This window comes from Python bivittatus, unplaced genomic scaffold (assembly GCF_059951505.1).
Source record: "Python bivittatus isolate LINGU-HERP-01145 unplaced genomic scaffold, Pbiv_v1 ctg000020_np1212, whole genome shotgun sequence".
In the NCBI taxonomy this organism is placed as follows: domain Eukaryota; kingdom Metazoa; phylum Chordata; class Lepidosauria; order Squamata; family Pythonidae; genus Python; species Python bivittatus.
The window spans coordinates 115,843,006-115,869,882 of record NW_028277030.1 but is presented as its reverse complement, the minus strand read 5'-3'; the positions used below and the strand labels follow the sequence as shown (position 1 = coordinate 115,869,882).

The window sequence follows — 26,877 nt, the reverse complement described above, 5'->3', positions numbered from 1 at the left end:
GGTCAAGTGGGGATTGGAATGTGTATTGCGCTGATTGAGTGGAATGTCTGCGGTTTTGCGGTTAATTAGCGGCGCTCCGGGGCGGTAAAAAAGGTGAGATTGTGAGCCAAGCCCTCGTAGGAGGGGGAGGACAGATAGGGGGTATAAAAACCTGTCAGACCTTGCTTCGGGGTTCCTCCATTGCTGCGGGAGGGACCCACCTTTGCAAACATGCCCAATAAAAACTTCTGTCTACTGGACAACCGAACCCGTGTCTGTCGTTTTCTGACAAAATTGGCGAGCCAGCCAGGAGTCCTCGACGTGGACCGGACTGTGGGGAACCGGTGAGTAATCGGCCGTAACACCCCGTTGAGGTGTCTCCTGTTTTCCCCGGAGTCGGGTCCGGGACGGGACTCCAATCGCCAGTCAGACAGAAGTAAAGAGGAAGTCGGCCGACGAGGGGACCTCTGGGAGGTCTGGTGAGTACAACCTACCCATAATCTCGGGGAGATTAGCGTGGTTACGAGGCGTTGGACGCCGCAAGGGGACAGAAGAGTCCGGGACCTTCTGTAAGGTGGGAAACGTAGTCAGGAAGGATGGGTAAGGCGCAGAGTAAGAGTGTAAGGCCAGGGGCCAGTGGGAAAAACGCAGTAGGGGGAATCCCCACGGATTCTCCATTAGGACAATTGTTGCAACAATGGGAGACACCCTGGTTGTGTCCATTCACCAGGGGTCTGGAAAAACCGACCATGATAACTTTGTGCACTAAAGAATGGCCAAAATATCCACTAGTGGACCCCGAATTCCCCTACCATTGGGATACTCTTGGAATCCCCAGTAATTACTGGGTGACCCAACTAAAAAACTACATTGTGGAGCATAAAATGTTAACACAGGAACCCTATGTGGAAGTCTGGTTCCATGTTCATTGGGAGGGGCCTCGACCCAAGTTAGCCAAAATTTTTGTCCAAAAAGAACAGGAGGATGAGGAGGACCTCTGGCTGACTGGACCTCAATGGGGGCCGCCACCTCCTCCTCCTCCTCCTCTTCCTACCGCTCCCCCTCCGGCGCCCCCACCCTATCCCGGGCTGCGGAAAGAGCTGGACCAGCTGAACCAAGACATTCAGAACTTGCCCTTTATTCTAAGGTCGGCCAGTGCCTTCCCCGTCCTGGAGGTCCCGAACGGAACGAACGCACAGGGGGTGACCGTCACCAGTTACGTAATGGTTCCCATCAAACCCAGTGAGTTGAGGGAATTAAAAAAGACCCTCCCTCGTATGCAAGAGAACGCCCATACCGCCGCCGAACAATTGGAACTTTTTCTCGGCCCGGTGGAATACTCCTGGGGGAACTGAATTACATTTTAGCCCACCTCTATACGCCAGAAGAGAGGGGCCAGATTCGGCGAGCTGCGCTCGGGGCTTGGGAGCGAAGGAATGCAAATGTCCCAAATGCCCCGGCCGCGAATACTAAATTCCCTCTGGCAGACCGAAATTGGGATCCCAATAATGCTGAACATCGGGAGAACATGAGAGGAGTTTCCCCCTGTACGACTAGGGGGGTCATGGTTCCCCAACCGGGACCCACGGGGAACCCTTGGTAAACATCACGGTGGGTCCCACCGGCGAGGAACAGCAGTTCCTCGTGGACACCGGAGCCTCTCGAACATCGCTGTGCCAACCGATCCCAGGGATTGTGAAATCCCGGGGCGCGTCGGTATCGGTGATGGGAGTGGGAGGCTCTCCAGTCAAGGCAGACGTACTGGAGGGAGACTGGAGTGGAATGGGAAGGAGGTAACTGCAGATGTGTTACTGATCCCACAGGCGAGAGTGAACCTGCTGGAAAGGGATCTAATGGGTAGTCTAGGAATGGAGTTGTGGAATGTGGAACAGGCAGAAAGGATGTGTTTGTTGCGGGAGGCAGACGTGGAGGTAGTGAACCCTGAGGTATGGGCAGGGGAGGGGGGGCGGGTCGGTTTCGCATAGCCCCAATTAGCATCCCCTTGAAACCAGGGGTGACGGGTTTGCGGCAAGCCCAATACCCACTGTCCCGGGATGGGAGGCGCGGGCTGAAGCAACAACTGAGATGGACGGTGCTGCCTCAGGGGTACACCGAGAGCCCCCTCTTGTTTGGACAGGCATTGGAAGAGAAACTCCAGGGGTTCCGGGCCCCGGGGGGTTCTCGGGTGCTGCAGTATGTGGATGATTTGTTGGTGTCTAAAGAGAAGGAAGTAAAGTTGAGAGAAGACTCAGTGGCTTTATTGAACTGGTTGGCTGAGGAAGGATTGAAGGTGTCAAAAGGGAAGGTCCAATTTGTGAAAAGGGAGGTCAAGTATTTAGGACATGTACTCCGGAAGGGCGAGAAGTTGATTGATCCTTCTCGGATACAGGGGATAATGCAGTTGAAGCCCCCTCATACTAAAATGGAGGTGCGGCGGTTTCTGGGTCTAGTAGGATATTGCCGGCTATGGATAGATGAGTACATGAGCAAGGCTCAGTTTCTGTATGAGAAGTTGAAAGGATCATCTGACAGGGTAGAATGGACAGACGGGGACAAAGAGAAGTGGGGAGAATTACGAAGGAGCCTGGTGACGACCCCGGCTCTGGCTCTAACGAACCTGGCCCTCCCCTTTCACCTGTACGTCACAGCCCATGGGGGAACCGCCATTGGAGTGCTGACTCAAAGACGGGCTGGGAAATATCAACCAGTGGCCTTCCTGAGCAAAGCCCTAGAACCGGTGGTGAGGGGATGGCCGACTTGTGTGCAGGCAGTGGCTGCCGCTGCTGTGCTAGTGACAGAAGGGAAAAACTCACTTTTGGGAGCCCCGTGATTGTCCATTCACCCCATCAGATCTTAAGTGTGCTTAGTCAGCAGGCGGCTGCTTGGATGACAGAAGGAAGGATGTTGAAATATGAGACAGTTCTCCGGATAAGTCCTGATGTGGTGGTAGGAACAGACAGGAATTTGAACCCAGCGGAGTTTCTTGCGGGGGAGCGGAAAGAATGGGAGCCGGCGGAGCACGAGTGCTCCACCCTGTTGCAGCTGCAAACAAAGACCCGGGAGGACCTGCAGGAGGTCCCGCTGGAGGAGGGTGAGGTCTGGTTTGTGGATGGGTCTAGCCGAGTAGAGCAGGGACAAAGGAAGTCAGGATATGCGATAGTGACGGCGGAGGGAGAGACAATAGAGAAGGGGGCACTACCAGCGGACTGGTCGGCTCAGCTGTGTGAAGTGCACGCTTTGAAACGGGCACTAGAGTTGGGAAAGGGAGTGTCCCTCACCGTCTACACAGACTCGCGATACGCCTGGGGAGTAGTGCACACTTTCAGGAAAATTTGGCTGGAACGGGGTTTACTCACAGCTGCTGGAAAGGGAAGGTTGCAGGGAGGAAGCAGGTCATTGGGTTACAATTGAGGGGACCCCAGTAGTGAGCCGTGCTGACATGAGGGGGATGGTGGAGAAACTGCACGAAGGGTCTCACTGGGGGGTGCAGGCTTTGGTAGACACTGTAAAGCCGTGGTACTGGAGCCTGGGGGTTCGATGGGAACTCCACACCCCTTGGCATCCTGACTCCAGTGGGAAAGTGAAAAGGGCCAACGGGGTGTTGAAGCAACATCTCACCAAACTGGGATTGGAAACAGGGCTATCTTGGACAAAGACACTTCCGGTTGCCCTGCTTCGAATGCGGACAGCCCCTCGCAAGGATGTGGGGGTCTCCCCGTTCGAGTTGATGATGGGAAGACCTTTCCTGGCTCCAATGGGAGAGCCTATCCCCGAGCTAAAGGATGCCTTCCTAAGAAAGTATCTCTTGGTACTGTCACAGTCTCTCTTGTCTCTAAGAAAACAGGGACTCCTCGCTCAACGGCCCCCTTGCTGAAAGACCAACACCCCCACAAGCCAGAGGATTGGGTCCTGATAAAGACGTGGAAGGATGAGAAGCTGAAACCGTCTTGGGAGGGACCATACCAAGTTCTCCTGACAACTGAATCAGCGGTTCGGACCCAACAGGGGGGTTGGACCCACTACCATCGGGTTAAGCGAGCTCCCGACCCCCGACCGTGGACTGCCCAACCGGGAGACGGACTCAAAGTAAAACTTAAAAGGAACTGAACTAAGGCAGGGGAGGAGATGACCAACATAAAGGCGTAGAATTGGCACAGACAGCTTTGATCACTGGGGATGATCCCCGTGGGGGGGGATGTTCTATCATTTTGGGTCTTCTCCCATACCAAGACCCTGGACTAATCAAAGGCAAATGGCTCTAAATCTCTTGGGGATAACCAATGCAACTCAATGTGTATATTTCAACAATACCCAGAACCGTACCCCCTGTTGCCCTCAAAAGGTCCTGCTTTCACTTGTGGAGGGGTCTATAATATCCCTTACGCCTCAACCCCTCTATACCTACCTAAAGGTTTCTTTTTGTTATGTGGACATGAAGCTTACACCTATGTTCCAGCCTATAGTTCAGGGGGCCCTTGTGCCATAGGGCGCCTGACCTCTCTATATGCCCTGCCTCCAATGCAAGCGCACCCATCAAAAGAAAAAAGAAAAAGGGAGCTGCCATCTGATTGTGAGAGTGATGTGACACTCTTGTCCGAAACAGAAGCCATGGCTCTGGCCCTCTCCTTAGTAGGGGTCCCTGCACTAAGCGGAAGAGCTTACCTGGACCTAAGGAAGGTGGCCTGCCTCCTGGCTAAAAGTGTCAACCTTACATCCTCTCTCATTGCAGCCCTCACTGAAGAAGTCACTGAGATCAGGAGGGCGGTCATTCAAAATCGGATAGCTATAGACTATCTCCTATTAAGGGCAGGACAAGGCTGTGAATCTTTTCAAGGTCTTTGTTGCTTTAACCTAACCAACAATGAGAATTATATTGAAGCAAAACTAGCCAAGTTGAAGACCTTAGCCTCTCGCATATCCGAGGATCCAGAGGGATGGAATTGGTCGTGGCTCACTAGTTGGTTACCTAACTTTGCTTGGTTAAAACAACTTTCTGTACTAGCTATTGGCTTCATTGCCTTACTGGTCCTAGTATGCTGCTTAATGCAATGCCTCCCTGCTTGTGGGAATTACCTGTCCCAGTGTGTGAAGCCCCGGGTCCGGGACGAGGGAGCAATCCTGTTAGCCAGGTTTGAGGCCCAACAGAGGCGTGAAAAGAAAAAGGGGGGATTGTGAGAAGGCAGGGAGAAGTGAGGGCCTCAAACGAACCATGTTTGCTAGGGGAGAGCGCTGTGCACCATGGGGCAGCCTTGGGGGGACGGCAGGAGGGAGGATGGGCAGAAGGCACACTCGCACCAGAGTGGAGAGGGACGGCAGGAGGGAGGAAAGACTGCAGGCAAAAGGCACGTTTGCACCAGAGTGAAGAGAAACGGCAGGGGGTGGCTGTCGGGTCAAGTGGGGATTGGAATGTGTATTGCGCTGATTGAGTGGAATGTCTGCGGTTTTGCGGTTAATTAGCGGCGCTCCGGGGCGGTAAAAAAGGTGAGATTGTGAGCCAAGCCCTCGTAGGAGGGGGAGGACAGATAGGGGGTATAAAAACCTGTCAGACCTTGCTTCGGGGTTCCTCCATTGCTGCGGGAGGGACCCACCTTTGCAAACGTGCCCAATAAAAACTTCTGTCTACTGGACAACCGAACCCGTGTCTGTCGTTTTCTGACATTAGGATTTTCCTTTAAAGTCTCAAGTTCTAAAAGAAAAATATAAGGTGCTGTTATTTCTTAACACTTACATCTGGCCTTTCCCAAATAGATGCCTTCCATCTGGACTAAAATTCCTGTAATTTCCAGCCACCTTGGCTGACAACAGGGCTATGACCATGTGGACTGGAAATAATAGCTTATTCCAGCAAATCTGGAAGGGTCCAGATCAATCAAAATATTCACCTTTTCATAAAATGAATAGCCCCTATTTTCACAAATAATTATTGAAGGGCTAGTGATAGAGAATGAGCCTATAAGAAATGAATATTTATAATTTATGGTATTTGTCATACCATTCACATGTGATTGCTTTGTATCCTGCTCTTCCTCACACTTTGGGTATATTCTTCAGTATGCAACAGTGTCAAATATTGTTCAAAAGGTTTTCAGGCAAGTATATTACACACAGTGCTCCTTCCTGATATCAACTAATTGACTTCAAAGTTAGTGTTTCCTTCCAGAGTTTGTGTGCTAAGCATAGATTAGAAAGTTTCACACAGCATCAAAATTTTGATCTGACTTTGTATGCTGGTTTTATTGGAGTCTCTAAGATATGACAGCTGCCTATAGAAAGCTCTTACCCCAGTCCTGCCCACTTTCCCCAAAGACCTGATGAAACTCAAGGGATGTTTGGTATGTTGGCTGTTACTCTGACAACACATACTACCTATTGACTGAAGTTGACCAAATCTGGGGGGAAGGAGAGCTATAGCTTCCACTATAGCATAATTAACTTTTAATCTTCTTGATGTTATTGTTTAAATCTATTAATTTAAAACATTTTCACACTCACTGCACAATCCCTCACAAATGGTTTACATTTAACCATGTAAAAACAATACAATGAATTAGTATAGATCTATAGTCAACTTTGGATTGGAGCTACCTAACTCCTGGATGGAAAACCAGCAGGAATTTCCAAAGCTGGAAGCAAGTCTGAAAAGTTGAAAAAAATACAGTAAAAGATAATGACAAACCACTTTTGAACTATTGCCAAAAAACTACCTGGATGTGTCAAAGAAGTCACCAGGAGTTGAGCTGTCTTTACCTTTACCTAAATCTGTACTTTCCTTGAAAAAAATAGCAAATCCGTCTCTCAAAATTAGCGCTTTGATAGCTAGGGTTACTTTAGCTATTGAGGCAGCCCACAAATGGATAAATGACTAAAATAAAAACTAAACTACACTGCAACCTTCCTTTGCCAGTCGGATGCTCTTCAGATGGGTATGTAATAATGGTGACAACAAACTGCACTAGCATTAGAAGATAATGTTTAGAATATGTTTAAATTTAGGGAGGGGAAATTATACCCACCCACGTACCTCCATTTCCAAAGAGAAGGATTAGAAAGACTATGGATGCCCACCTTTTTTTACTTTTGCACATGAGTAAAAGTAAAAAAGCTAAATGTTTTGCTTTTTCTTTTCTTTGGGCAATTCTTAGTTTCATTCTGCTTCAAGTCGAACTCTCAACTCCTGGTGACCTCACGGGCATGTCCTTGAGATTTTTTTGGGACCAGTATGGAATGGTTTGCCCCTGCTTTCTCCCAGGTTGTTTTTCTGACCTCTCCGACTAACATACAGCCTTGGGATTTCCTCTCCCATCATAGCATTGACCCGGCACAGCTTTTCGGCCAAGGTCAGCTACGTACTGCCACCTAGCTGGGCCAACCTGGACTAGCGACGGGAAAACGCGCAACGTTTCCCCAGGTCGGCAGCGTACAACTTCAATTACTACCGCTCCGGAAGTAGAGACCACGAACTACGCAGGCGCAATACTTTTTTTTTATTTTTCAGGCTGTCTAAAGTATTACCTGATTAAAATGCCATTTTTCCTCTGACCCCGCTAATTTCAAGACGATCCATAACCGTACAATCTGCAATTCACTTCAGACACTTTGCTAATGTCTGTAGTTTCATTTCATTTTCCTTTGAGTGAAACATTTCAGGCACTCGTCTGGGCCCTCTTTTGGGACAGAGGTCCAAGAAGGAACCAGTCGCAAGTAGGTCTTTTTTACGTAGGCGTCGCAGCCGGATGCCTTCCTACTTGTAAAGCTGGAGAAGAGGGAGCGCGCATGTGGTTTGGGGGAGCCGTCCCGAGGCCCCGTCATGTATTACAAATTTAGCGGCTTCACGCAGAGGCTGGTTGGGGCCGGCGCTTCTGCTGCTTACTCCCCTCAGGTAACAGGAATCGCGTTGCCGAGCGACCGGCGATTTGACCTTCACAGCTTTATTCCGCGCGGCGCGGGACTTCGTACGTGTCCCCACAGGGCTCATTTCTCTTAAGGCGCCGGAGAACTCGGAAGGGAGGGGGCGATGCTTCACGAAGAGGCAGTAGATGGCTCCCGTCCGTGGATGAGAGTGGAGAGGCTGCAGTTGCTGCTGCGGAGTCTTTTCCTGTTGGCTGGCTAAAAGGAGAGATGGAATTGCCCTTTCCCCTTGTGTTTCGGTTGCACGAGGAGCAACCAACGGCCGGGAGCACGTGGATTTGACCTTGTGCTGTTGGAAAGGGGCACCTTGTAGCTTTGGCTGGGAGGGGCGGCTCTCAGACTTGCACGCGTTATTGTTTCGTGCGTACAAGTCCCCTCAGAGCCGTTTATATATTTGTTTAATTCGGGTTTGTTTGTTTTTTTCACCCTCAAAGCAATTCCAAATGGTCTTTTACTGGGAAGAAGATGTTTTCTCTGATGATCTGATTTTAAACTTTTCTCCCAGGTTTTTGCAAGGTTCTAGCCTGCAATATCATGTGCTTAAATTGTGTCTGACCTTCCATAGCATATCAGAAAAGGCAGGAAATGGAGAATCTCCAGGCCACTGATGTCCTCCACAGCTCTAATCTTTCCATGTCCAATGAAAGAAAGAATGTCCTGATCTGCAGGAAATCAGAAAAAAATATTTCCTTTTCCAGTTTTGATAAAAGGAATTCCATGTCAAGAGGGAAATTGACCCACAAGGAAATGGAAATGCATAGAAGAAAAGGCAAATTAAACATGACCAATCAATATGTTAAAAGCTGGGAAGAAAATTTAACTTGGAAATACACTTTGCTAGTCACATATAAACAAAACGAACTTCCAAAGACAAGGTCTTCTGGGTTTATCCATAGAATGTATATTTCAATGTTATGAGATACCTAAATCAGAACAGGTTCTTAGTAGTGTGGACTGAATTTATTATAGCTAATTACATTTAGTGATTTATATTGTGTTGACTATGATTCTTTATATTGACTTTTAGCTTAAATTTAACAGTGACTTTTAGTTTTTTAATGTGACATATACAGGTGGTCCTTGTTTAGCAACCACAATTGGGACCAGCAACTTGGTTGTTAAACAAAATGGTCACTAAGTGAAACCGGGACTCTGCTTATGACCTTACTTCAGCTTTCCTGTGCTTTGCTCTATAGACTAGTGAAGGTCGCAAATGCAAGGGTTGGTCATAAAGTTACTTTTTCATCATCATAATTGTAAACGGTCACTAAATGACGATTATCTGTATATAAAATATTTAACTATTTTTGTGTATGTGTGCAAATCAGTCTTGATTACTGGTGGCTATCTGGACAGGTCCCTGCAGTTTTCTTGGCAACATTTTTGGAAGTGCCTTCTTCCTAGGGCTCAGAGAGAGGGATTGGCACAGAGTCACCCGCCAGCTAGCTTCATGCCTAAGGTGGGACTAGAACTCATGGTCTCTCAGGTTCTAGCCTCGTGTCTTTATCTCATGCACCAAACTGGTTCTCATTTAATTATTTACAACTAATTAATGATATATTTGAAAGCTATAACTTCCATGACATTTTTAAATTCCTGGTTTATTCCTCTATATTATATTCTTTTATTCTTTTTCATGTTATTGTTTATACTTGTGTATGTAATGTCCAATAAATAAATAACAGTTGCTACGATCTATCTTCCAGGGTGTGCCTCACCCAGGGTTCTCCCCTTAATCCTAGTCTATGAGAGACATAGGGGCTCCCCCAAGTGATCAGTACAACTTATACTGTCCTTCAGACAATAAATAGTAAAAATGGAAAAAATGAAACAATTTCTATAATGCATCCTCTTAGCCTTTTAGCATAAAAACAAATGAATAATGTTTTCAGCCCTTTTTTCACCTTTTAAGAGATAAATTAATCTTGCAAGAGATAAAATCAAACTTTATTTTTTAAAAAAGGTAATTCAAAATATAATATATATATGAAGCACTGGTTGTCTGGCTAGCTATGCATAGCAGTTTGTTTTATCAGGAGTGAACAGTTTATACTATAAAAAAAAATAAGTCTGATTTAAACAAACTCATAGAAAATGGTAATGGTACATGCTCACCTGAGTTTTATTTTATTTATGCAAATGAACAAATCAGGTTGTCTTCCATCTAACTTCTATATTCCATCTGAACTGGGAAATTTCAGGATAAGACAGGACATTAAGCCATAATTGAAAGTTGATTTTATACCCAGGCTTGTTCTGAGTATAGTTTCAATGACATGGGAATCTGTACTTGAAGAGTTCATGGTTGTTTATTTCCATTGTGAAGAGAACAGCAAAGAGGACACATGCTTCTGTCCTACTCTTGTGCACATTTTCCAGCTTACTTTGTTATTTGATGGATCAAAATTAATGACAGAACTGAGAGATATGTGTCCACAGGCAGCATAAAAGTTCTGTGCAGCAAAGTAAAATAATTAAAAGGGTGATGAGTCAATAAGCTCTGTAAATTGTTACTGTTTTCAAGCTAACTACCCAGTCCAATAAATGTTTGAGCAACTAATTTTGCTTATGACGGGGCTGTAAAATTCAAAACAGTAATCTGTTCTCTCCGTCTTGAATACTAATAAAAATAATATAAAACTTTATTATAAATATAGCTTCACACAATGATATGGGATATTCTTAAAAAATGTGCCTTTCTTTAACAGCTAGTTTTAAAAAAATGGAATCAACTATGTCTTAGTTCACAGCAAACTTTCTAACCATGAGAAAGAGATCAATCTTATATACAACAGTTTGTAAATATTAAGGAACTATCAGGTGTTCAAATATAAATTGAAGGTTCAGAAGTTGTCCTCGAAAAACAACACTTTAAACTGAAGCAAGTTTGCAGACACAGATCTCTTGCTTCCTTAACTTTTATCTAGGATCTTACTGCATGTCTTTGTAAATAAAATTACCCTAAATGTAATACTTGTATTTTAAAAAATGTTTTTGATTGGCAGACAGTTTGATGGATGAGCTAACAAAAAGTAATTAGTAGGTATTCATTTCAAGTATACACTTATTAACCTTGTTAAAATGCAAATTTAATTCTCAGCACATTGTGTTCACACTTGCTGTCTGGAATAATAAACTAGAGAATTTGTATGAAGGTGATTGTAGCTGTGCTCCATAATCTGTTTACTTCAGTGGAGGCTTATAAAATTCAGTTGTGGGTTACAAATTGCCTGGGCGGGAGGGGGAGTAAAGCCTTTCAGAATTATTTATATTCTGGCTCTTCATTGGCAACACTTGAATGCATAAAGATACATTGCATTCTGAAGGTAATGTGTTCAACTAATGTTTGTTTGCTCAAGAATGTCCATAAATGTGACCAAAATTGTTTGGGAACAACGGTAAACAAATTGTTGGTTTAGAATGAAACTTGCTGTCCCTATTTTCCCCCACCTGTATAAAGGGTCAGCTTCCACATTTGTTTTAAGACTGCATTACTGTTCATAGATATCCTGACATAAACTTAACTGAGCTTATTACTGCATTGGATGCTCTAGAAAGGACAGGGAGGGGTGAGTACACACCCGCAATTAAGCATTCTCCAGCATTTCAGTTTATCCTACTGAGTAACTAGTACCCTATCTTGTTATTCCTCTCTAACTATTCGGATTTCTTCCCATGCCAAAACCCTGAAAGTATTACTGAAATAATAAATGGTTGATTTTTTTTGCTTCATGAGGATTGATGGGCGCGCTGAACACTATAATAGCCAGGGATATCTGCAGGGTGGTCAGAAAAGTAAAGATGGCCACAGCCATACAATCAAAGCTCTGTCCTTTTTTTATGTCCATCACAATGCATGCAGAAGGGCAGGACTTCAGTCACATTGTTGTGGCTGTTATCTTGACTTTCTTTACTGCCCCCCCTCCCCCTGTGGATACTTCCCTGGTAATCAGAGTTCCAAGTCACTGTAAATGGTAGTACTTGCAGTTAAAAAAAGATCCCTTCTTCCTCCATGTTAACAATTTAATGGCCATTTAGGTAGGTTAATAGGGGTTGCACCCAAAATCTTTGGGCTGCCTAAATAGTTGTACTCTAAATACATATTTTGTTGATAATTCTGGAGTATTTCCAATATTTCTAACCCACCCTTCACCAGACTGAGCAGCTTATAAAATATATAAAAATCCACAGACAATCTAGAAACTTTCTATTCCAGGTCAGATATGATGTGCTTTTGTTTTGTATTCTCTTGTTGACTGCTAGTCAATGTTTTCAATTGCATAAATTCAATTGTTTATTTAGGGATTCAAGCCAGTGGTATCTGTGGAATCGCCAGCTGTGATATTTGATACCCCCATTAAAGTTGCCCCAGACACACCAAATAAGGCTGGGAGTTTGGTTAAGAACAAGGTACCAGAACTACAGAAATTATTTCAGGTAAGAACTAATTTAAAAAAAAAAATCTCTAAACATTCTCTTAATGTACTTGAAATGATCCAGCTCTGCCTGTCATATTTAGAGGTAGCATCTCTGTTTTTGCACCATATTCCAGTTTGTATGTCTAATGAAAAACACAGAATATGCACTGTTCTACTTAAGATTTATGGATTCCATTTCTACAATAGCAGTATTCCAAACAACATTTTTTGATCCAAATAGTACAGCCTTCAAGATGCATCACCTTTTTGCTTCTCTGGTCTTACAATGTTTGTCATGTCATTTTATTTTTGAATAATACAGAGCCAGATTAACATCTTTGCTAGTCTTAAGCTGTTATACCAGGGTTCCACAAAGTTTTTGAGCTCATGGTCACATTTAACCTCCCCTTCTTTCCTCAGAGCGCTCCCAATTACCCCTTCTTCACTTTTGTCCTTTATGGAGTTGTATCTGCCAATCATTTTATTTGTTGTGAGAAGGTTTATGAGGCCCATTTGGGCCTTGAAGTCATTCTTGGAAATAATGCTGGAACCTACATTTTGCATAACAACATTTTTTTTAATAATAATTTTACTAGAGTTGACAAGTACAAAGATAAAAGACTAATACAAACTAAAGAAAATATAAAAAGAAAAGAAAAAGAGAAGTGCAAAGAGATAGAAAAAGGAAAAGAAAAAAGAAAAAGAATATGTAAAAGATGACCCCCCCTGACAAGTATAAACTTAGTAACTTAACACCTCCTCTAGTACTTCAATAAAAGAAAAGAAAAAAAGATCTCTTCTTTCCATATCTCATCCCTTATCAATAATAATTAAAGTATAAAAAGTCATCATTCAATCCTAATCAGCAAAAGTCTATTAAGAGCTACCAAAAATAATAACATATGTATTTTAACCTTAATTTTTAAAAAATCCATTTTGTAATCCAATTTATCACTTTCTCTAAGCAGTAAAGCGAAAAAAACCTCTCCCCACTTATAAACAGATCCTTAAAACTCACCATTCAGTCCTGATCAAAAAGAAATCCCTTTGATAGCTACCAGAAACCACAACATATATTTTAACCATAGTCAAATAAGTTCACTGTGTAAACCTTCTGTTTACTTTTTAAAAGCTGGATCTTTAATTCTGTCAAACAATGTCCCACAAGTTGATTTTTTAATCATTTTCTCTTTTTCTACTTTCAGGAACAATAGTTTCTTTTTGTCTCCTCTCATTAGTTTTAACGCATTCCTTTTGTAAATTCCAAATAAGAAAGCTTTCCAAGTCACTCTTCTGATTTATTATTTGTATGTCCCCTTTAATTATTATAACAGCTGGTTTCATTTTAAACCATTTTGGCATCTTTTTCTATATCACTCTTACACTCTGACATTTTTAAATCCGTTTTCAAGTCCACAGCATCTTTTTCCATATCACTTTTATAATCCAGTATTTTTTTAGACTCCAAATCCACATTCAAATCAGCCTCATCTCTGTTTTGTCCGATAAAATCTGTTGTTCTTCTATATCCTTTGTTATAGTATCAGACAAGTACAGTGGGGCAAAAAAGTATTTAGTCAGCCACCAATTGTGCAAGTTCTCCCACTTAAAAAGATGAGAGAGGCCTGTAATTTTCATCATAGGTATACCTCAACTATGAGAGACAAAATGGGGGAAAAAATCCAGAAAATCACATTGTCTGATTTTTAAAGAATTTATTTTCAAATCATGGTGGAAAATAAGTATTTGGTCAATATCAAAAGTTCATCTCAATACTTTGTTATATATCCTTTGTTGGCAATGACAGAGGTCAAACGTTTTCTGTAAGTCTTCACAAGGTTTTCACACACTGTTGCTGGTATTTTGGCCCATTCCTCCATGCAGATCTCCTCTAGAGCAGTGATGTTTTGGGGCTGTCACTGGGCAACACGGACTTTCAACTCCCTCCAAAAGTCTTCCATGGGGTTGAGATCTGGAGACTGGCTAGGCCACTCCAGGACCTTGAAATGCTTCTTACGAAGCCACTCCTTTGTTGCCTGGGTGCTGTGTTTGGGATCATTGTCATGTTGAAAGACCCAGCCACGTTTCATCTTCAATGCCCTTGCTGATGGAAGGAGGTGTTCACTCAAAATCTCACGATACATGGCCCCATTCATTCTTCCCTTTACACGGATCAGTCGTCCTGGTCCCTTTGCAGAAAAACAGCCCCAAAGCATGATGTTTCCACCCCCATGCTTCACAGTAGGTATGGTGTTCTTTGGATGCAACTCAGCATTCTCTCTCCTCCAAACACGACGAGTTGAGTTTAGACCAAAACGTTCTACTTTGGTTTCATCTGACCATATGACATTCTCCCAATCCTCTTCTGGATCATCCAAATGCTCTCTAGCAAACTTCAGACGGGCCCAGACATGTACTGGCTTAAGCAGGGGGACACATCTGGCACTGCAGGATTTGAGTCCCTGGCAGCGTAGTGTGTTACTGATGGTAGCCTTTGTTACTTTGGTCCCAACTCTCTGCAGGTCATTCACTAGGTCCCCCTGTGTGGTTCTGGGATTTTTGCTCACCATTCTTATGATCATTTTGACCCCACAGGGTGAGATCTTGCGTGGAGCCCCAGATCGAGGGAGATTATCAGTGGTCTTGTATGACTTCCATTTTCTAATTATTGCTCCCACAGTTGATTTCTTCACACCAAGCTGCTTGCCTATTGCAGATTCAGTCTTCCCAGCCTGGTGCAGGTCTACAATTTTGTTTCTGGTGTCCTTCAACAGCTCTTTGGTCTTGGCCATAGTGGAGTTTGGAGTGTGACTGTTTGAGGTTGTGGACAGGTGTCTTTTATACTGATAACAAGGTCAAACAGGTGCCATTACTACAGGTAACGAGTGGAGGACAGAGGAGCCTCTTAAAGAAGTAGTTACAGGTCTGTGAGAGCCAGACATCTTGCTTGTTGGTAGGTGACCAAATATTTATTTTCCACCATGATTTGCAAATAAATTCTTTAAAAATCAGACAGTGTGATTTTCTGGATTTTTTTTCCCATTTTGTCTCTCATAGTTGAGGTATACCTATGATGAAAATTACAGGCCTCTCTCATCTTTTTAAGTGGGAGAACTTGCACAATTGGTGGCTGACTAAATACTTTTTTGCCCCACTGTAATTTTTGAGGACATTGTTCACAAACAGCCTTAATTTCTTCTATAGTCAAATAATATTGCTCCATTGTATTAATTGGTCTCTTCTCCTTTAATTGTAATTGTTTGTTCTCTCTGGTTCCCTCTAGACAACTTTCAAGTTCCTCTCTTATCATCTGTTTATTTTCCAGTCAACAAAACTTTCCCATGGGAGGATTTCTTACAATTAATTTCAGAAACTTCATATATTCTTTAATAAATTTTTAAACACTCCACAGGAAATATTCTTTCAAGTCCATCTAGCCCCTTAACTGTCCAAAATTCACATTCTAGTCTCCCTTTTGTTATTTCCTTAAAGTAAAACTGTTCTTTTTAATCCTTACACTTACGTCAAGCTTCTTTCACCCAGGGTTGAAGAAGATTCTCCCAGTGTAATAAAACTTGTCCTTTGGAAGGTTCTTAACTTCTAAGAAATCAGTAAAAAGCAGCTTCCTAAAGTAATTAAGAGACTTTAGGCAAACCCAGTGTCTCTTTGAAAGGTGCCGAACTGTGGCTTAGGAAGGATGTTTTCCCCAGCTCCCAGAACTCTTAGACCCACTGGAGATCACTATTTTACGATCTCTTTGCAGGGAGATTCTGTATGGAGCAAACTTGTGGGTGATCCTTGTCCTCTCCTTAATCTGGAGAGGGGTTCCTAGGAGCCGATCCATTCACTGGCTTCTCTTTTCACTGCAGTCATCAGCTCCACAAAAGCGGAGCTGTCTTCAGTCCGCCATTGCTGTCCCCCGAAGTCCTATAGCAACATTTTTTTTAATGTAAAAAGTCATGGTACAAAGAGCCAGTAGTTACCAAAAAAGGTGGTCATGGATACTCATACAAAGAAATTCAGAAAGTTATATTACTGTATGTACTTTTTAAATGACATAGATTTCTCAGGATTCTGAAAATTATGTAAAATATAGAGTAAGAGGTGAATGTATTTTATATCTATACCTGTACCAAAGAAAGTCAGAAGTTACTTTTTCTCTTCTGTATTTTCTTTCTTTTGCTATTTTCTTTTTTTTCCCTTGATTTTTCTGCATTTCACTTTTTACTGAAATTTAATAAAGCTCTTTTAAAAAAAAGGATTCTGAAAATTATGTAAAATGTATGACATTTTTAAAAGACAACTAGAACATTTTATTTGAAGATGAGCTAATTGTCAGGTTCCAATTTTTTCCCCCAAGTTTTGCATAAATATTTAATTTCCCCACTGTATTAACTGATATGTGTATATTTTATTGATAGAGGCCTGATGATTTTCCGGTACATATGAAACGAGGCGTTCCTGATCGACTTCTTTACCGGACCACTATGGCATTAACAATAGGAGGGACCATCTACTGTCTGATAGCTCTCTATATGGCTGCCAGTCCCAAAAGAGAGAAGTAAATAATATATGTCCTGTAGGAACTGTCATCTAACTATGCTCTGGAAAGGAAGACCTTAATACTTCAGTCATATGATAGTATATTCTTGGGTTTCATGTTGAGTTAAAGACAAATAGAGAGTAATGTAAGGAAGTTAGAGTAATCACTACCATGGTGGGGAAAGTCATTACCACCTATGCAGTTTTGCAGATTCCTCTTTGCAGTTATCAGTAAAATAAATCTCATGTAGAGTAGTTAGTCTGAAGAACTTCCCAATAGTAAGGCGTGATAAGTTGATGGTTGAAATTAAATTGTTGCGTCGTACTTTAACATTGCTCTCCTGCCCAGAAGTAAGAGCAAATAGAAGTTGACACTTAGGTGATGAAGAAGGGAAAGGCTACTATTAGGGTATTCGTAAATGGCAAGCTGTGAGAGATACATAAATCAGAATCTAACACTGAAGATGTTCCCTACATCTATTGAAATCTTGGATGTACTTTTTTGTGAAGTCACTTGGCAAAGAACTATTTTGTTCCAACCTACCACAACTTTCTGTTCTGAATAACACTTCATTAATTCTGCTTCTGTCTGCACATTTCTTGGAAACAGTGTTGCACTTAAGATAGGTTCAGTGTGGCACATTAATTCCACAATGGTTCCCTATCACTTCTGAAATCTTTTTGTTTTAACATTGCAATAAGTACTGATAAATAAATGTTTTATCCCTGCAGATTTGTCTACCTTTTTCTTTAATGGATTAAGTGGAATGATTTCTAAGACGTTGGTTTGCTTTCCATTTTTGTCACTAGATAGCTGATTTTCTGATAATTTATTACAATTCCAGAGTTGTACAAAACTATATACCTAGATATATCTGCATTATTATCCACATAAATGGTCTGATATTTCCCCAAAATTAAAATAAGTGAAAGCATCACTGTATTTAAATTCTGTGCTAGCTTTGTTGAACCACATCCAGTGAGCTAGCCATGAGAACCCGGAAGTAACAGCATAGCCTAATTCAGTAAAATAAATTTGAAATATTTTTTCAGTGACAGAAAATTAAAACAGTAACGAGCAAAAAAAGCAGTATATAAAATTGATGTGAAATATGTCACGATTAAGAATATTTTGGGGCAGGGGTGTGAGAAAAGGCCCTGTGTATGCACACGCCACTTAAGCAGGATCGGGCCTGGTTAATACTTGAATTCTAAGAACTTTTTCAGAAACAACATTACCAAGACAGATATCCCACATCTATCTGTGCATTTGATTTTTGATTTTGTTCCTTTGTTTATGTCTCTGTTAAATTTTATATTGTTGTTTGCAGATTATTAATCAAAATAATTTTGAATGTTACTTCTGCCTTACAAGGTATTACCTAGTCCTCCCAATTTTCTGTTAACTGAAAATTTGATAAGCATTCACTCCTCTTCTCCAGCCATATTTTTAATAAAATAATTGAAGCATAGAGGACCCAGGACTGACCCTTCTGGCACTCAATACTTCTCTGTAATTAGATGAGGAACAACTGATGATCACTCTTTTGAGTATGATTTTGAATGAACTAAGATGTATTCAATTGTCACGCAATCCAGCTCACATCTAATCAGTTTGCTAATCAGCATGTCATAGAGTACTTAATCAAATGCTTTGCTGAAGACAATATGCTATGTTACATCTTCAGCATTCCCATAATCTTTTAAGGAAGGTGGTTTTCTAGGGGGAGGAGGGGGGATTATGCCTTCAAGTCATTCCATGCAGTTTTCTTGGCAAGATTTTTCAGAAGTAGTTTGCCATTGCCTTCTTCCTAGGGCTGAAAGGGAGTGACTGGCCCAAAGTCACCCAGCTGGCACCTTCAAGATTTCTCAAAAGATAATACACGTGATTGGATAGCTCCTTCAATGCCCCATGATGCAGTTCATTAGTTCCTAGAGATTTAAACTCATTCAAAGTAAAGCGGTATTCCCTGATCATGTATCTGTCATCTCAAGTTTCAATCCTAGCCCTTCAATTAAAATTTCCTGGAAGAACACAGCTTTGTTTGTTGGAGAGGATGGAACCCAAATAGGAGTTTAGCTCTGCCTTGCCTTTGTCATCTGTTAGCACTTTGCCAACTTTACTGAGTAACTGGTGTGTTGTTTCTTCTTGTTCAGTACATGTCACCAAAGAAAAATGTGCACAAGTAGCAGAGAACTGTAGAAGTGATGATACAAAAGCTAAGATTCAGAATGAACTGAGATTGGTAAAGGATGCCAAGAACAAGAACACTTCTTGAGATGTATTCAAAATAAAATTATCAGATACCACTGCTCAATGAAGATGGTAAAATCCTAAAAAGTAATAGAGCTATTCAAATAGAAAAATATGCCAATAATGATACTGAAAGTCAGCAAAAGTTCTAGAAAAATTAGCAGGGCTGCATTCCCCCCATCCAGAGATGTACAGTAGGTATTCCACCAAGGTGATTAAAGCAATTATGAAATTAATCTTTAAGTATTTTGCAGATAAGCCTGGAACTATGAGACTTCTTGCTCACCTTTCCCAGAAATGCACTATTTGAAATTGGCCTATAATTGATGGATCTGAATGTCTTTGTGCTCAAAGAACAATGCAGATTGTTCACGATGAGCCACCAACTGTTTCAGCTCCTGGTGAATATTCCACATAATACAGAAATATTCTACATGATACTTGGTGAACATTCTACATAATACAGAAAAGCAAAGTTGGGCTGTTCTGTATGGATACAATGGATAAAATTCTCCAAGCACATTCTGGATACAGTCTAGATCCATCTAGTACTTGAGTCAGATAATTTTAACCAGTCCTCCACCTCTGTAGCAATATATATAGTCTGACCAGGTAGTGATGTCTCCTTGACAATAATGTTACCTAGATCTCTTCCACTTTCAACTGGCCTCCTTTTCCTGCCATGCTCAGGTTATAGCTTCTTACCGTATCTCCTCTTGCTAGTTATTACTTTAATATAATCGCCCAGACTGTATTCCATTCCCCATTCTCGGGATGCATCTCTAGCAACAGACTACAGCCAACTAGCAGTCCAGATCCCTTCCTCCAATGTTCCCTAATGCCCACATACAAATAGAAAAATAAAAGAGGGGGAGGGCTTCAGTCCCAAGATTTTCCTAAGGGGCTCCCAAATCGGAGTCTCGCCAATTCTGTCATCTCAGGATAGCATTGAAGACCCAGAACCAGGTGGTTGATAGAATCCTGGTATCAGTATTGTATGTGGCTTCTACAAAGCTGTTTTCCCCAGGTAGCAAAAGAGGCAAGCAGGGAGGCAGAAGTATGATAAAGCATGTATTCCCTCTCTCTCAACTATTTAGGTTCAGTGATGGCCTTAGTCTCTTTTCGGGGCTTGCCAAGATTAAAACTAATCAAGCTTGTATGAATTTAACTGTTAAGGGGTTTATTAATTCATAATTCTCAGGCTTTACACAATGTGCTTTATACATCATCCTTTACACAACATGCTAAGCTCAAATCCAACCATATTATAGTCCATCATGTTGCATGAACATAGCTATAGAGTCCAGTTTACAACAACTGTCCTTGGAAACAAGCACGGTAGCCTTAGCTTCAGTGATAGAAATGTAATACAATAATGAGTTTTCCTTCTAAAAAGGAAATGTCATATTGGTATATACTTTCTATGGAAGGAGATGAATATAATTATATCCCTATCTCTAGTCCTCTGTGTGTGTGTGTGTGTGTGTGTGTGTGTGTGTGTGAGTGAGTAGAATATTGATCTACTCATATTCAAGAAAAAGGATGATAATGGAACTAAAAACTCAAGATGGTAGTTAGTAATATTTTTATTTGGTACAGTGCAATACCAATGTACTCTTTCCTCCTTATAACAACTGTGAGGTAGGTGGAATGAGTGAGTATGACTGTCCCTAAATCACCCAATGAGAGACTAGAACCTGGGTCTCTCTGCAACTAGTTTAACCTTTTAGCCACTAGGCTACCCTGTCTGTTGCTGGGGGCATGAGTTTCTCTGAGGTGCTCCTGAAGCCACAGGTGCATGCCATTTAATATTTAGAGCTCTCCCACACATGGGGGCAGTGACAATCTGAGATTCAGGCTCCATCCTTGCCCCTTGTATGTCTACAATGTGGGGCTTGGGAACGTGGGCCAATTAACTATCAGCTCAGCTCCCATTGCAGAAGAAACACTATAAACACAGTTCCATGGTGTTTCCTTTGGAGTTTCAGAGCAAGTGGTTTCCCAGTGGTAGGAACTCCTGCCCACTTCTGCCTCTCACCTCATGGGATTTCCTCCCTCATCACAGATGATGATGCAACTCTGCCTTGTCACCATCCTTCCATCCTCCACAGTTGCCCTGAATGGTGGCTTCATCCCTCAGCAGTTCAGGCTGGTTTTTAGAAACATTTTCTGTCTCCAACTGCAAAAGAAATCCCAAAACACAATGATGGAAAAGGTGAGCGGCTGGATAGATGCTGCTAGATGTTTTAGTGCTTCCTCACTGGCCAGCTGGAGGAACAATGGATGACTAAGGGAAGATAAGGATGGGGGCTGACTTCTGTCAGTTTCCCCCACCTTTCCTTTCAAGCTAATCCCTTAATGGAGAGAGAGGGAAATCTCAGAGGATAAGTTTGAATACTTAGATTTTACAGTTACTGATGATAAAGTTTTACAGGAACCTTATTATCTTTTCCACCTCCAACTTTCTTTCTTTCTCTCATATCTAATTTTAGTACCGTGGAATGGGGAAATCTGTCTTTTCAGTTATAAATGTTGCAATGTTAATGGTGCAGTATAAATAAATAATAATAATGTTTATTCTTCACAGAGCAGTGAAGCTAAAGTGATTCTTGCATACATTTCCCAAAATGATATGTGGACCAGCCTACCTTTAAGCTAAAGCCTGACACTAAAGGATCTCTTTTGCCTTGAATTTAAATATCCTTTATTATTGTTGGATACTTAACTATATATTTGTAGCATATGGGTTTTACTAGCCTGGCATTGCTGCTCTTCTGGAGCCAGCCACTGGAATAGTAAAAGGGAAGATGCTGCTCAGTTCTGGCCTCGAATGGCATCTGTGCTGTCACAAAGGCTGATGAGCTGACCTGGCTGCTAGCCAGAGCTGGTGAGGGGAGATATAGAGACAGCAGTCCAGCCTGGAATACAGGTGTTGGGGAAGAGGACCCACCACCTCAGTTGCTGGGGGACATGCTGCCGGTCTGACTAAAAAATTGGAGAGAGAGAAGAAGAGAGGAGAGAGAAAAACAGAGTGAATGGAATGTCTGGAAAGTAAAGTTGGAGTGAGAAGTTAAGTATGTGGAGCAGTTGTCAGTTCCAGGTCAGGAAGGGAGAAGAAAGGTCCATGGGTGACTTCCCTGGAAGAAGGGAAGTGAAGACCCAGGGGGATGAGAGCTCCACTGAAGACCCAAGATGGGATGGAAGGACCCGGCAGGCTGCAGGCAGTGGCTTCACCCAAGACCCAAGAAGGGAAGAAAGAGATCGGCTCTTGGTGGTGAAGCCTTAGCTCTGGGGAAGGACTAGGCAGAAGACCCTGAGAGAGGTTCTTCCCCCAATGGAGAAACAGTAAGTATTTGGCTGAGCAGATTCAGGAGAAGGTCAAGCCGTGCCAAGCACACTACAGCAAAATTTCAGCCCATTCCTTTATTTTTACTGTCTCTCTCTCTTGTTAAGCCCAGAAATGGGGGAGGGAGTTGAAGTGAAAGGGGGAGGAAAATAAAGGAGCTCGCAGGAGAGCTAGAGAGAGAGATAGTCTCTGGGTGGGTGACTTAAGAGAAAATGTGACTCTGGGTAAACACCAGGACTTTGTTGTAAATACTTGTTGACTGAGGATGGTCTACAACCTGAGCCTCCCCATGTGAATCTACATGACAAATGCAGGATAACATCCTGCAAATCCTGCAGTTTACGTATTTGCATCTGCTGTCATGATGCAAGTACCTAATTATGGTATTTGATCATGTATCATCATTTTGATGGTCACCACAATTTCTTACAGATATTGCTGGTCTCCCCAGACCTAATTCAGCACCTTAACTGCTGGTTATAGTTCATAATAGGCATACTACAAAAGAGTGGACGAATCTCTGCTTCTTGCTGATGTTGCATACCAACTCATATAATCCTCAGTTATTCAATATTAGCAAAATCTGCAGAGGAGAAACAAAAAACATCTGGAGAGCCACACATTTCTCGCCACTTGCATGTGTGTACAAATTTTGTTTTTTCTGAAACTTTCACAAAATTATATTAAAATCAGGAATCTACAGCAGAATGGATGGATCTGATTAGGATTTGAATGGGAAACCATCAGAAAAATCCCAGGTCTCTTAAACTAAAGAGGGACGTTTTAAACAAAACAAAAAACTCATAGAAGAACGAAATGGCAAACATTTCCATATTATTGCCAATAAAACAATATGAATATGTCCATGAAATCACTAGGAATTAAGCTCAGCTTGTGATAGTCCTTCATTTATTAAAATCAGAGTTCATTGGGTATTAATATTCTGGATTTAGTGGTTTTATGCACACATCAGCAATATAATCCACAAATGCATTACTAAGCCACTCAGGAAATACCCTGAACTCCTCAAAAAAAAAAAAAAAACAGCAAGATCCAACAGGAAAAAGAAAAGCCATATGAAGTAGTATAAATCAACCCAAGCAAAGAGCCATATTTGAACTGTTGGGCATAAACATTTCCTTGGATGTTATATTCTCCCTAATTTCTTTAGTAAAGAGATTGGTGATGGTATATTTGGAATCTATTACATGGATGGACTTTAAATGTAGATTAGAAGGAACCTATTTCATTGGCAAAATACAGCTCATGTTTCCTTACATACTGTTTTGCATTGTTCCTGAAGCATAAGTCTTCTGGGATTCTCTAAATTTAATTCCCATCTCTTTTCTAGTCACTAGGCAGAGCATCTTCCCAATTAGCAGCTATTCCTTAAAAAAAAACCTGCTGTAAGCCTCATTATTCTAAATTTATCTCCAACTAGAACAAGCATTTACCCCACTTATAATTAGGCAAAGTAGTAGAAAGTCCTAAGTAGTCCTTTTGACCAAATTCTTTCTCATTAACTGACTTCTGTAATGTGAGCATCTCTATAACCTTGTGGCAAATCTCTTATCACCTTGAAGCAAATCACCATGCCATTTTTCCTTTCTTATCAGTGCTATTCATTCAACTGTTCTGGTGGGCAGTGAGCAGCCCTTCTCGATGGGTTCCCTGCCTTTTCCTCATTTGCTTGTCATTCTTGCAGCCTCTGCCAATTTCGTGAGAAGCCCTGAACCTACAAATATAGGGTATTGGAAAGGTTCACTTTCACCTTGCTATTTTAATACAAGCAAAGAAGATTCTGTGGATTAACCTGATGCTGAGGACTGAGAACTAGATATTGAAAAGGAGAAACAGTGAAATCACAGGTATCCTTTAGCCATGCAACAGTTTACTTCTAAGAAGTATAATAAAAAGCTGGCAGCACTGTTTCAGTCTTTTCTAATCTTATCTAGGGATGCCCCAAATTGAATCTTGGGTCCTCTGCATACAAAACATGTGTCCTGCCACTGAATTACGGTCACTTTCCAAATTTTTAGAGGTGCCAACATATTTGGCTTTTCCTATCTCCAGAGGCATCTGCAGACAAAACAAGTATGACAATGCAAGATTTGTTCCTTTTGTGTGTGAAATATCATGATGCCTGATCAAAAAAGTGGACTTTGCATCATGATGGCATGACACTCATTTTGTCATTTGCCCCCTTCCCCCCAACACTTCTACCTATTCCTCTGATCTAATCTGGACCCAAGCAAGCAAGCTCCAGCTCAGTGTGCAGACTTAAATGCCCCCATAACAAAATGTGATTCTAGTCAGTAAATTAGGAGATCAAGAGTTAATACATTACATGGCAAGGAAGACTCTAGAAAGGCCAGAAGCAGGAGCTGGTTGGGAAAGGAAGTCTTCTGATAGGAAAAGCAGACTAAGGACTATAAGTGGTGCTATTCAGGGTAAACTAAATTATTATTCAGCTGAAAGTCTCAGGTCACTTTATAAAGAACAAACAAATACTGGCTTTAGTAATAACAACCAATAATCCCACATAAATATACAGATCTGCCTCCCTGTTGCTATAAAATCAGGGGTTGTTGGATGACCTTTTTGAGACCCTTTCAGTATTCTGTTTTTCTGGTGGTTAAAGTGGGCAAAACTGGTTAGATGTATTTTTACATTAATAAATCAGACCTAGTCCACCTAACCACCTGTGTTACAAATACAAAGGAGATTGATCTTAATAGCTGGCCTTTTGGCTGAAGAAGCAATAGCCAGACTTGGGATGAGGTTCTCAAGTTGTGTATCTGAGACACATCCATTTTAGAGATAATCAGCTGTGGCAAACACTGGGAAGTGGGACAGGAGGTGAGGGTTTTGGCACTCAGAAAGCTTGTTCAGGATGCTGGCTGCTTTCCTGATGCGAAAGCTGCACTCTCTGGAATGTCTGCTGTATGAAATGTTAATCTCTGCCCTTTTATTGATGCTCAATCTGTGTATTTGTAAATTAGCCCAAATATTACAAAACGGTAACAAGCCTCCAGTGACTACCTTCTAAGACATTAGCCTTAACCTCTGAAAAATTCTCATTTCTGGATATCTGGGGTACGTAAAGTGGAGTCACTCAAGTGATTTGTGTGCAGATGTATGTGAAGAAACTTTGGTTGATGTGAGATATGTGTACGGTGACCATATTTTCTTGGAAAAAATAAAGGACAAACCTGTAAAGGGGGCAAATCTGAAAGAGGGTCATAAGGATAAAACATTTTAATTGTTTATAACTTTGCTTTACAAAGGAAAATTCAAGAGCAAAAGCAAGAAAAACTTTACAAAAATGCATATTCTAATAAAAATATCTAAAATCAAACAGTGTATGTAAATTTATTTTAAAACAATTCAATTTCCATATTTTTCACATGAATGTGAAAGACTGTGCTTTAAGTGGCACCATTTGTACGGTAAAAGTTAAATAAGTTTTTGAAAAATAAATGCATCTAAAGGACAACTTTCTGAAATAAAGAACTGCCTTTTATAATAAAGGATGTATGGTCACTGTAGGTATGTGTGAAGAAGCCATCTTCTATGTACCTACTTCCCTTGTTGGATCAGAGAAAATAAATAATTTTGGGAATCCCATCTTAGTTTCATGTCATCCTGCTGAGAGAAGAGTTACACTAAGCCATCAGAACTGCTTCTTTTTTAATTGCTTTCTGTTGTCATAAATGAATTTCCTTCCCCTACGCTAGTGTTTCTTAACCTTGGCCACTTGAAGTTGTGTGGACTTCAGCTCCCAGAATTCCCCAGCCAGCATACCACCCTCTTGCTACTCATTCTGCCATTTTTCACTGGCTACATAGGCAAAAAACCCAAAAGCAAACAAACAAAAAAAACACAGCAGTAATTGTTCCAAACTACGTTTCTAGCTGTGGAGAAACTGTCTTTCCTGCTCGCTTGCTTCTTAATCTTTGTCAGCTATATAAATAGCTTTGAACTGCATGGTAGGCCCTAGAAAAAGATTCTGTAAAAAAATCCTAATTCCATTGCTTTTGAACTCTCCTAATCTTCAGATCTTTCATCAAGCAAATCTGCTCACGAGGGGAGGAATATTAAAAGAGGAGGAAAACCTTCTTATGTATTCCAGGCCATTATCTTGTGCTATATGATTATTTGTGCTATTCTCCTGTTGTGTTAATAGAAAATTGTAAAGCAGTGAATTCATTCCATTTCATGTTTATTTTTAATGAACCTTGTTTGTAGCCAGAATGTGCAACCTTTTGATGTTTGGGGCCACACAAAAGATTTTGTTGCTCTCTGAGGAGTGCATGGATTGTGACTATGATACAAAACTGTCAAAGTTGTTTTTTTCTGTTCGTTTTTTATTTGTTTTTTAGGACCTGCTCTGTATTTTGTATGCATGTATATCCCAGCCCAAAATGACA

At 41.6% G+C, this 26,877-nt stretch overlaps 1 protein-coding gene across 1 annotated transcript; it reads left to right on the top strand.

Moving 5' to 3' along the window:
* The first annotated feature begins 7,685 nt into the window (after positions 1-7,685).
* Positions 7,686-17,578, top strand: COX7A2L (cytochrome c oxidase subunit 7A2 like). The gene is made up of 3 exons (XM_007441921.4): positions 7,686-7,858; positions 12,190-12,324; positions 16,727-17,578. The coding sequence occupies exons 1-3, from the start codon at positions 7,787-7,789 to the stop codon at positions 16,868-16,870; spliced, it is 351 nt and encodes a 116-aa protein (XP_007441983.1). The 5' UTR covers positions 7,686-7,786; the 3' UTR covers positions 16,871-17,578.
* The last annotated feature ends 9,299 nt before the right edge of the window (positions 17,579-26,877 follow it).

What these genes read in the sequence shown, in the direction of transcription:
- COX7A2L (XM_007441921.4), top strand. Translation starts at nt 7,787, where the DNA reads ATGTATTACAAATTTAGCGGCTTCACGCAGAGGCTGGTTGGGGCCGGC. An exon ending in CTGCTGCTTACTCCCCTCAG is followed by an intron (nt 7,859 to 12,189) that starts GTAACAGGAATC and finishes TTGTTTATTTAG; the next exon opens with GGATTCAAGCCAGTGGTATC. An exon ending in AACTACAGAAATTATTTCAG is followed by an intron (nt 12,325 to 16,726) that starts GTAAGAACTAAT and finishes TTTTATTGATAG; the next exon opens with AGGCCTGATGATTTTCCGGT.